This window comes from Monodelphis domestica, chromosome 3 (genome assembly GCF_027887165.1).
Source record: "Monodelphis domestica isolate mMonDom1 chromosome 3, mMonDom1.pri, whole genome shotgun sequence".
Taxonomy (NCBI): domain Eukaryota; kingdom Metazoa; phylum Chordata; class Mammalia; order Didelphimorphia; family Didelphidae; genus Monodelphis; species Monodelphis domestica.
In genome coordinates this window covers 158,585,224-158,596,731 of record NC_077229.1, presented here as the reverse complement: position 1 = coordinate 158,596,731, position 11,508 = coordinate 158,585,224, and the positions used below count along the sequence as shown (strand labels likewise).

The following is an 11,508-nucleotide window of genomic DNA, read 5'->3' as shown; positions in this document are numbered from 1 at the left end:
GCATTACCTCCAAACAAGATCTTCCCCTTCCAAGGGTTCCTCCCCCCTCCATAACTTTGAATTTACTATGCATATGTCTACTACTTATCTATATACACATTGTCTCCCCATCTCCCCCACCAGACTATGAAATCCAAGAAAGCAAGGCTTATTTTATTTTTCATCTTTTTATCACCAATATTTATAGTGCAGTGCCAGGTAGGCACTTCATAAATGAATGGGTTTTTTTTTTTTAACTGAAGGGAAACAGTTGGACTTGGATATTTTTAGTTCATTTCATTTAAAGGTTTACATTTTCTAGTTCTTATAAATTTCTTTCTATTTTTAGGCATCTGAGGGAACATTTGATGTTACTCTTATGACCAATGAACTACAAGCAAGTGCTAATGCTGCTTTTAGTTTCAACATTTCACAGACTCCTGTCATAATGTCCTTTAGTCCTAAAATACGGATGTTACTTGGTAAGAAATTGTTTCATGAGATCAAATAAATCTATCATAGAAGTTACTTTAAAAGGATAATTAAGGGGGCAGCTGGGTGGCTCAGTGGATTGAGAGCCAGGCCTAGAGACGGGAGGTCCTAGGTTCAAACCTGGCCTCAGACACTTCCCAGCTGTGTGACCCTGGGCAAGTCACTTAACCCCCATTGCCTAGCCCTTACCACTTTTCTGCCTTGGAGCCAATACACAGTATTGACTCCAAGACGGAAGGTAAGGGTTTTAATTTAAAAAAAAAAAAAGGATAACTAAGGGGCAGCTGTGTGGCTCAGTAGATTGAGTGCCAGACCTAAAGATGGCAGGTCCTAGGCTCAAATCTGGCCTCAGACACTTCCTAGATGTATGACCCTGGGCAAGCAATGGGCAACCCATTGCTTAGCACTTACCACTCTTCTGTCTTGAAACCAATACACAGTCTTGATTCTAAGATGGAAGGTAAGGGTTTAAAAAAAGATAATTAAACCTACGTATTAAACTTGAAATTTGGTCCAAATTATGTATCACTTCTTCATTTTAAGCTATGGTATCAGACTAGAAATATTTAAATAAAGAATCCTGGATTTCCTTTTTTTTCCCTAAGTGAAATAGCAAAGTAAAGAGTTGTGTGGCACCATTTATCAGGATGTTCTATTAAATGGCCAAACATCTTGATTGACTCTTCAATTGCCTCCAAAACTTTTAGAAATTTCCAGACATTATAGGGACTATAGCTTTCTGTACAAAGACCAGGGATAACGGCATCCATACTACCAGGTTAGCTACCAATTAATGGAAGAATACTTTTGACATAGTAAACCCTAGCAGATGAACAGGTTACATCTTTTTTTTAAACATGACACAAACTTTGAATTTGACCTTATTGTGGCCATTCATTTAAAACTTTTTTTCTTCCTTTACAATCATAGGAGATGTAAATTTAACTATTAAGGGCTATAATTTTGGAGATGAACACTTACAGAACATGGTACATGTTGGAGGATCAAATTGTACTGTTCTGCATTGGAACTTCACAGATATTATATGTCTTCTGCCCATATTACCTCCTGGGAACTATGACATTTGTGTAGAGGTTGGAAACTGGGGATTTGCATCACCAAGGTACAACATGACTATTTGAATTCCTTAAAGACTAAGAATAATGTCTAGTTCGTATCCAAGCAAAATGATACTCAGGGAAATCAAGTATGTCAGTGCTACAATTCAAATAAAATTAGCTTTCACATTCCCAAATCCAAATTTTTTTGCATTTGATATTATAGAATTAAAGAACTCATGTTGATATGTATGTTATAGATTGATTCCCAACTGAAGGAATAATCATAAAGATATATAGATTTTGGCATGTCACTGAAACTGAGTAATCTATTATAGTAGTGTTGATACTGGTATTATTTTGAGCAGAATGAGAATGCTTTTAATTTTACAAATTATTTTTATAATTTCAATTATGTGCCCCCTTTTTCATCATAGAAGACTTAGTATGTGCCTCAGAAGTAATAATATGGCTCTATATTTTGAGATGAGGTGTTCTACCTAAACCTATATATATGCGTTGTATACTTATGCAATCAAAATATATAAGTTCATCTGTGGGTATAAAATCAAGCCCTCTTTTAGCCTATTGTAATGAATAAAGTATTCATTTCTTCCTTTTGTCCTAAAGAATTTATTTCATGACAAAAACTTAGTAGTATAACAGCATGGAATATCCAATAAAAACATCTTTATTTTTCTTTTGTAGTGAACAATTAAATGTTTCTATACAGTATATTTTGCAAGTGACCAACATATTTCCACAAAAAGGCTCATTATATGGTGGTTCTGAAATCACTTTAATGGGCTTTGGATTCAGCACAACACCAGATGAAAACAGTGTGTTCTTTGGTAAGGTTTTTTTATCATTCCTTACAAGATTTCTTTTTATTATATCTCTTTTTATAGTTGGAACATGTAAACAAGGTATGTGTCCATTTTTACTAACATGAATATTATGATATCATCAATTTTCTTTGATTGTATATAATAATTTATTTTTGATAGCTGAGCTTGTCTTAATTTATTCAGTTACTTGGAAAATATTTACTGCATATACTGTATGATATACATCAGATTAAAGAGAATGATTCTCCATCTGGCCAGGAACCACAATAATCATTAACTTGGAATAGGTGAAACCATCATTGCATTTGAAGCCATAAGGCCTAGGCCCAATATCTGGTTCCCTGTGACCTTGGGTAAATCATTTTACTTCTGTAAGCCTCAGTTTCCTCATCTGTAAAATATGGGAGAGAGAAACTACATAATTAATTACATAATTTTGAAACCTCAGAGTTGTAATAGATCTCAGAAACCATATAATTTAGCCTGTATTTATTTAAGCAAAATTACCTTCAACATCAGAGATATTCCAAATTCTGCTACCCACAATGCTTCAGAGTACTACCAAAACCAGATCAAAATTTTTTCTGAAATATTTAAAAAGATAAATAAAGATACAATAAAACATAGTTAATTTTAATTTGAGGTTTTCTAAGTTAATATGAAGCTGGCAGAAGTAAATTTGTATGGTTTATTTCCACTCATCCTTCTATCTGAATTTGATGTCACTGCTCTACAGCATCCCCAATACATGTGTTTATCCAACCTTTCCTGAAAAACCTCAAATTATAAGAAGCACACACCTCCCCAACAAAGTAGTGCCTTTACCTCTGGACATGTCTAATTATTAAGAAGGTTTTCCTTATATCAAAACTAAATTTGCATTTTCTGAAATTCTAATCATTCTTCCTTGTTTCTGCCTGGATCCTCTAATTATAAATTCATTGCTCTTTGTATTCTGCCATTTTAGTTACCTTTACAAATAAAGATCCACCTGATCTTATAGTAAATATGAATATCAAACTAGAAAATCAGAGTATTGATTAAAACATCAATATGAGGAATCTGGGTTCAGTTTAATTGAAGTGTGGGATCATTTGTGAACAGAAAGATTAGCTAAGCTGAAATTGAACATATTAAAGTCAATCTGAATTTCAGAGTTGAACAGAACTTTAGCAGCCAACTAACCTAACTCAGATCTAAAAAGAATTCCCACATATATAATCCAGATCTAATTACTTACCATCTCTGAGAAGGTGGAGGGAAGGGAGAGAGGGAAACAATCTGGATATTATAATTTTGGAAAATGTATGTTGAAAATTGTTATTCATGTAATTGGAAAATAAAATATCTGAATAACTTTTTTAAAAGAATTCCCTCCAATGTATATTAAAAAACCTGGTTATCCAGCCTTTGCCCAAAGACTTCTAGAAATGCAGATCACCATTATTTCCTGAGGCAGCCCATTCTATTTTGGGTTAGTACAACTTGTTAGGAAGTTTTCCTTGTCATAGGTCCTAAATTTCCTCTTTACAATTTCGTTCCTTGTTCTACTTCTGCCCTCTGGTGCTAAACCTATTCTCTCTTTCATAGGACAGCCCTTTTAGATATCTAAATCTAGTCATCATATATCAATAAAAGTATTGAACCTTCTTTTAATTCTAGCATCTTCCCTTTGTTATTTCCAAGAGATCTTGTATATAGTTTGTTTGCACACAGCAATTTGTGACTTCCTCAAGATCAGAGACTTTTTCATCTTTCTTTGAATATCCAGTGCTTCACACAGTTACCTGACACAGAAAATGTTTAATAATATGTTTGCTGACTGACTGACTTTTTGATTAAACATCCCCAATTCCTTCAACTTCTTGCCTACATTATATAAATGTGAGGATCTTTACCATCCTGGTTGTGTTAATCTTGTTGCTCTCCATATTATCCAAGTTCTTCCTGAAATATAATATACAGAAATGTCAAATGTACTTCAGATGTGGTCTGAAAAGAACAATATATACAGTAGGATGATTGTGTCTGTAAAGATTAAAATTTAGGGGGAGACTGAGGCAGGTAGAAATTAGTTTCTCTCTGCAAGGAGTATTATATTTTTTATGAGATTTATTAAAGATTAAGGATTAAAGAAAATACAGGATAAGAAACACGTGCCTAGGCCAGAGAGGTCTAGACAAGATAATCTCACATCATGGAAGAGCCACGTCTGCTCCAAAACAGACATCCAAAAGAGCCCGAGCCTATTCACAACCAGTTTTAAATACCTTCTCGATCTCGGCCCATGTGAGAATTCAGAGAGATTACAGGGTATTCTGGGGATTGAAGTCCTGGATTCGTGTCTATTTTTTACATGTCCTCATCATTGGAATTTATACATCCTACATTAAACCTCTGCTGATCCCTCTTAATAATAGTACCTTTCAGGTAATAAAACTACCTCTTTTTTCAGATGATATGATGATATATGTGGAAAATCCTAGTTATTCAACTAAAAAGTTAGTTGAAACTTTTAACAATTTTAGCAAAGTAGCAGAATATGAAATAAAACCACATAAATTACTAGTATTTTATATGTTACAAACAAAATCCTATAAGAAGAGAGAAAAGGTGATATTTCATTCACAATAACCACAGGTGAAATAAAATACTTGGGAGTATACCTGTCAAAAAAAAAAAACTAAGAAATACAAGAACATAATTATAAAATACTTTTCACACAAATAAAGTCAAATTTAAATAATTGAAGAAATATTCATGATTCATGGATGGTCAGAGCCAATATAATTAAAATGACAATTCTATCTAATCTACTTATGCAGTGCCATCCCAATTAAATCATCAAAAAATTTATTTGAGCTAAAGAAAATGATAAAACTCATACAAAAGAACAAAATATCAAGAACATCAAAAGGATTAATGAAGGACAGCTGGGTAGCCCAGTGGATTGAGAGTCAGGCCTAGAGATGGAAGGTCCTAGGTTCAAATCTGACCTCAGACACTTCCCAGCTGTGTGATCCTGGGCAAGTCACTTAATCCCCATTGCCTAGCCCTTACCACTCTTCTGCCTTGGAACCAATACACAGTATTGATACCAAGACAGAAGGTAAGGGTTTAAAAAAATAATTAATGAAAAAAGCATAAAGGAAGATGGACTAGCAGTACCAGATTATAAACTGTATTATAAAACAGTACTTATTAAAGTACTAAGAAAGAGTAAGACTAAGAAATAGAAAGGCAGACCAGTGGAAGAGGACAGACAAATCTCAAACAGAAGTAAAAGTTTATAGTAATCTTGTGTTTGACAAAAGCATAGTTCCAGATTTGAGAAATAAGAAATCACTATTTGGTATAAATTGTTTGGACAAACAGCTGAAAAGTAGTTTGACAGAAACTAGGTATAGATCAGTATCTTACACCATTCATTAAAATAATATCCCAAGGAAATCAAGAGGAATAGGAAAGAGCCTATCTGTTCCAAAATATTGTAGCAGTACCCTTTGGTGTAGCAAAAGACTAGAAATTGAGGAAATGTCCATCAATTGGGAAATGGCCATACAAATTGTAATATATAATTGTGATAAATATTCTTGCACCATATAAAACAATGAACAGGCTAATTTTTTTTAAAAAACCTGGAAAAACTACATGGGATAATAAACAATTAAATGAATAGAACCAAGAGAATAACATGCACAGCTACAGATTGAATACTAGGAGAATGAATTATGAATGTTACCTCCAGAGAGTGAACTGAAAAGTAAAAACATGAAAGATATAATTTGCATATTGTAAGGGAGAAAAGGAGTTTATTTATACAAAGGTAGAACTGGACTATATTTAAAATAGGGTTGCCAGAAATTTATATTAATTCCAAAGAGATTTATTTACAATTTATTTACAAAATATAGAAAGAATGAAGTAAGCAAATCAGAGAGAGGATAGGGTAAGATAACTAGCCTAAGCACTAAGTAATTTACTCCTGGCCCCTGGCTCAACCCAGGTAGGGAGAGTTAGTTTCAGCCAGCCTTGCCAAAGCCAAAGACTTGGGGAAAACTCTCTAAAAAGGTAGGTCTCTCCTGAAGCTAGTTTCTTCAGAAAATATCCAGGAAAGTAGTCAGCATTTTCACTTACCACATGTCAGTCCAAAGGAAAAGATTTAAGAACAGCTTCACCAGGAACAGGGTCTCAGGTCCAGTCAGCAGATTCTTCTTCAGCTAAAGATCTCAGACTCTTCTCCCATGAATTTCAGATTATTCTCTCTCCACAGGAAGTTGTAACTCCCCTTTAAAGACAATTTCTTTTGTATCACTTCCTGTGCCTTCCCCTAATTTTATGTCTACCAATCACAGTTGAAACTTTGCTTTAGGACTGCCCAGGGACAGTCAGTTAAATTCTGATTTGTCACCCACTATTGTAAATGTGGGCTACAGACCTCCCCACTAAATGATTGAGTGGGATGTTTACACTTTTGATGTTTAAATCTAAAAATGGGCAGTTGCAATTTAATCTTCACAATCAGGGGAGAGTTAATTAATTTCATTTTCACAATCAGGAGATAGTTAAATTTAATCTTCACAATATATATGTTTGCCTCCCAGACAATGCCTTCTCTGATTTGGAGAGAGAGGAAAAGGTTCACATATTTGTGGATAAATTCTGCTAATTTTAAAAATACTAGTGCCTTTCTTCTGAAATTACCTCCAGTTTATCCTCTCTATATCTTTATTTGTATATAATTGTTTTCCTGTTGTCCCTCTCCTACCCCCATTACATTGTGAGGTCTTTTCCTTTCTGTATAGCCCCAGCACTTAGCATTTAAGAACAGGTGATTAATAAATGCTTATTGACTGAGTGACTTCTAGTTCTTTTAGAAACAGTTTATCATCCCTGATAATTGTAAACCTTAAAATTTCTTAGACTTATGAATGTTGGAAATTTCCCTATTGGGAAATTTTATACTTGAAAAATTTCCTACTGATAGTAAGAACTCTATTGGAATGTGAAAACCCTTGGCATGGGAGGGTCCTTCTCCTCCCTACTTAAGACTACTTTAGGACAGAAACCTTTTGCTAAACAATGGAAAGGGCTTTGACCTATACTTTAGCATAGAACAGGAAGTTCTTTGAGTCATGATTGATTTTAGAATTGATACAATAGAGATACTTGGAATGACAGAACCAGGTCTTGGAACTTACAATCTCCACCCTTCTCAGAGTAACAGGATTTAGGAAGGGCTGCAGCAAAGATCAAGATTTAATTATTTGAGAATATGACCTTCAACAGACATGTGCAAAGGGGGGCAGACCTCTGGGCAGTCCTGGGTTAAGCTAGAGCCACCATTGGCACAGGGGAGACATGGACAGTGATTGGTAGATGTGAGAACTGAGGGGAGGGGACTTAGATTGTGGACTTAAAGATAGCGGGGTCTGAGGACAGAGAGGAGTTTTTTGTTCTGAGAGGTTTTGCTCTGAGAGGTTTTGCTCTGAAGGAGTCTGGAGGTGGAGGCCCCTGAGACTGTTTCTCCATTTTGGTCACGTGAGTGATAGGGACTGATCTCTTTTCTTTGCCTCAGCTATCTAAGGGCTTGGGCCTTTGGCCCAGCCTAAACAGAGGGGGTATTTAAGCCCTATTCCCTTCTCTCCCCTTTCTCTCTCTCTCTCTCTCTCTCTCTCTCTCTCTCTCTCTCTCTCTCTCTCTCTCTCTCTCTCTCTCTTTCTCTCTCTCTTTCTCTCTCTCTCTCTCTCTCTCTCTCTTTCTCTCTCTCTCTCTCTCTCTCTCTCTCTCTCTCTCTCTCTCTCTCTCTCTCTCTCTCTAATACCTTTCTTCCTCCTGTTTGTAATTAAAAACTCCATAAAAGGTTGACTGCTGACTTGAGTTTTCATTTAGGAATTACATAGCTGAATTCCTTGGCGACCTTAAATTCATATATATCAGTCTTTTAAAGTGATTTCGATATCACATACTGTGATAGTGAAAAGGCATTGCCCAAACCCCTTTACATTTCATTCAAGGAGAAAGACCAGCCTTCATCCTGAACATAGATAGAAATCTCTCGATTGTGGCAAAAAGATAACTATTATACACTCAAAGCAAGTCTCTGAAAGATTTTCTGTGCTCTCCACAATTACCAGAAGTTAATTCTTTAGTGCTTGTCTTTCAAACTGCTTGTGGATGCCTAGGAACACATCTCCAAATCTTGTTAAAACTTATAGACTCCAGTTCTTCCAGCCCCAAATTCCTCTAGTTTTTATTACTTGATGTTTTGAGCCTTTCTTATTTCTATTTCTATCCAATTCCAGCCATTTATTTTCCTCCTCCTGGAGTCCTTCAGCTGTTTCTGCTCTTCCTATTTTTCCTGCCTATAGGTCCTGCTCCTCAATCCTTGTACTTCAGATCGAATCCTCCTTAAGAGTAAATCTCTTTCTCTTTATCCTCCTTCAGTTCATGCCCTTTCCTCCAAAAGTTTTCTTGAAGTCCTCCCACATTTTTCCATCTCCTTTGATGTTCTTCTGAAGTCCTGAAATCACACTCACATTTTGCTCTCATTATTCACTTTAAGTCCTTCTTTAGCCATCTCTGCTACTCAGCTTTCTCATTTGGAAGACAAGTAGAATGATCTCTAAGGTCTCTTCCAGTTCAAAATTCTATGTCAAAGTCTACCTAACAAAGATCCTGATGATTTGGAAGAAAGTGTTAAGACTGTTAGTTCCTAAATGATTAAATCACAGCCTTTTGTGACTCATTTTTATAAGGTTTAAAAAGTTCTGTACAACCAAAACAATGGTATCTCTTCTAAAAATTAGTTAACTCAGGAGCAGCTTTGTGGACACTTCCTAGCTGTGTGACCCTAGGCAAATCACTTAACCCCAATTATATAGTTCTTAACACTCTTCTGCCTTGGAACCAATATTTAGTACTGATTCCAAGTTAGAAGATAAGTTGATATTTTTAATAGTTGATTGAGAAAATTTTTATTTGTTTGACCCTTTCTAGGATCATTTCCTTGCAATGTAACATCCTCTTCAGAGACAAGTATAACATGTATTCTTCATTCAACAAAGAATGTATTCAGAGTTACCAACCAAGGAAAAGATTCAGGTATGAGTCAATACTAGTAAATTTTTAAATTCATGTAGCTTCTCCCCTGCCTCTACCCTCCAAACCAAGCCTGGAACTAACTTCAGAAATTCAAAGTATCTGTTATTTCATCAGTATGGACTTGTTTTCCTGACACAAACTCAATTTTTTTACACCCTTCCAATAGATGTATCAAACATACAGCCCATGTCATCCCAGACAGAATAAAATGTAGTTGAAAAAATGTTTTAACAAAATAAATGAAATAAAAATACAATCAAACATAGATAATATAAATTTATGTTTTTCTCAGTCAATAGATAGCTCAAAGGAATACGTAGCTTATGTATGGTTTAGTGGCCCTCATTTCTATTTCAGTTTGCCACTTGACACTACTTGTTTCATAAATAGCATCATGTGCTTCTATGGCCCAGATATTCCTAATCTTGTGTCCAGTTTTACAGTGGTGAGCCTCACTAAACTCAGCTAGGCTATACCTTGGATAATAATCTCACAGTCTTTGACTCATACTCAAAGCCTTACTAGATTACTAGTGAAACAGAGATGATTCCATTGCTCAGGAGATATACTCTGGTTCTGTGGGAATATCCATGCATTTTGGCATCTTATTGAAAAGACCCAGGAATTGCAGCACTTAATATGTTGCCTGTCCATTGTAAATGCTTAATAAATGTTTATTGATTGATAGAATGAACTCCTTACTGGCCCCAGTAACTAAGAGCTGTGTCAAATAGGACACAGCATTGTGTCAAAAAAGGAAAACTCATGGAATAATTTCCCTATATGCTTTTCTTCCAACACATCCTTGGTTAACTATAAGAGAAGAAAGAGAATGACTCCATCTCTCTTTTGAGACACATTCAGCATCATCTCTGCCTTATACTTCCAGCAGAGAGAAATCACACTTGTTATACTATGATCTACTAGGAATTCAACTTACACAGACTACTCATAATAGGACTTTAATGAAGTCTTCAGGAACCAAATAAAATTATTTTTATTGGAATTTATCTTCCAACTTTTTGACAAGGTACTTTCAAAATAAATGTTATTTATTACCTCCATTTTAACCTAGACAAAATGAGATATAGAAAGTAAATCAGTGGTAGAGTGTAGAGCCACAATTTTACAAAGCCTAAATCTAGGCTTTTCCCCAGAAATATGGATCCTTGCTATTATATTCTAGCTAGTTAGTGATTATGTGTATATATATATAATTTATTAATTTAGAATATTTTTCCATGGTTACATGATTCATGTTTTTTCCCTCCATTTCCCCCTCCCCCTCCCAGAGCTCACAAGCAATTCCACTGGGTTATACATGTATGATTATTCAAAACCTATTTCCATGTTATTCATATTTGCAATAGAGTGATCATTTCATGCCAAAACCCCAATCCTATCCCCATCGAACCAGGTGATCAATCATATGGTTTTCCTTCTGCATTTCTACTCCCACAGTTCTTTCTCTGGATGTGGATAGTGTTCTTTCTTATAAGTTCCTTGGTATTCTCTTGGGTCATTATATTGATACTAGTAGAAAAGTCTATTATGTTCGATTGTGCCACAGTGTATCTGTCTCTGTATATAAGTTTCTCCTGGTTCTGCTCCTTTCACTCTGCATCAATTCCTGGAGGTTTTTTCAGTTCACATAGAAATCCTCCAGTGATGATATATATTTTTAAATAAATGTTTGTTCATGAAAGATGGAAGGGTAAATAGATTCTTGGGTATGTCTCAGTCTAAGCAACTTGATATGTTCAAGAATATTATGATCAATGAATTAATAAGCCTTCATTAAGCACAAACTATGAGACAGGCACTGGGTTAAGTGCTAAGGATAAAAATAAGGACAAAAAATAGTCATTACCTTCATGGATCTCACAGTCTAATAAGAGACAACAAGAAAACAAACATGTACAAACAAGCTCTATAAAAGGTAAATTAGAGATAATCAACAGAGGAAAAGCACAACAGTTATGGCAGATAAATAAAGGTTTCCAATAGAATGTAAAATTTTACCTGGA

General features: G+C 35.0%; 1 protein-coding gene across 1 annotated transcript in view; it reads left to right on the top strand.

Annotated features, from left to right (window-relative positions):
- The window catches only part of PKHD1L1 (PKHD1 like 1), a 210,346-nt gene that overhangs the window by 75,424 nt on the left and 123,414 nt on the right, over positions 1–11,508 (top strand). Inside the window, exons 31-34 of the mRNA XM_007488230.2 lie at positions 329–461; positions 1,402–1,594; positions 2,238–2,380; positions 9,377–9,481. Coding sequence (XP_007488292.1) covers positions 329–461; positions 1,402–1,594; positions 2,238–2,380; positions 9,377–9,481 — 574 coding nt within the window. The remainder of the gene's footprint in view (positions 1–328; positions 462–1,401; positions 1,595–2,237; positions 2,381–9,376; positions 9,482–11,508) is intronic.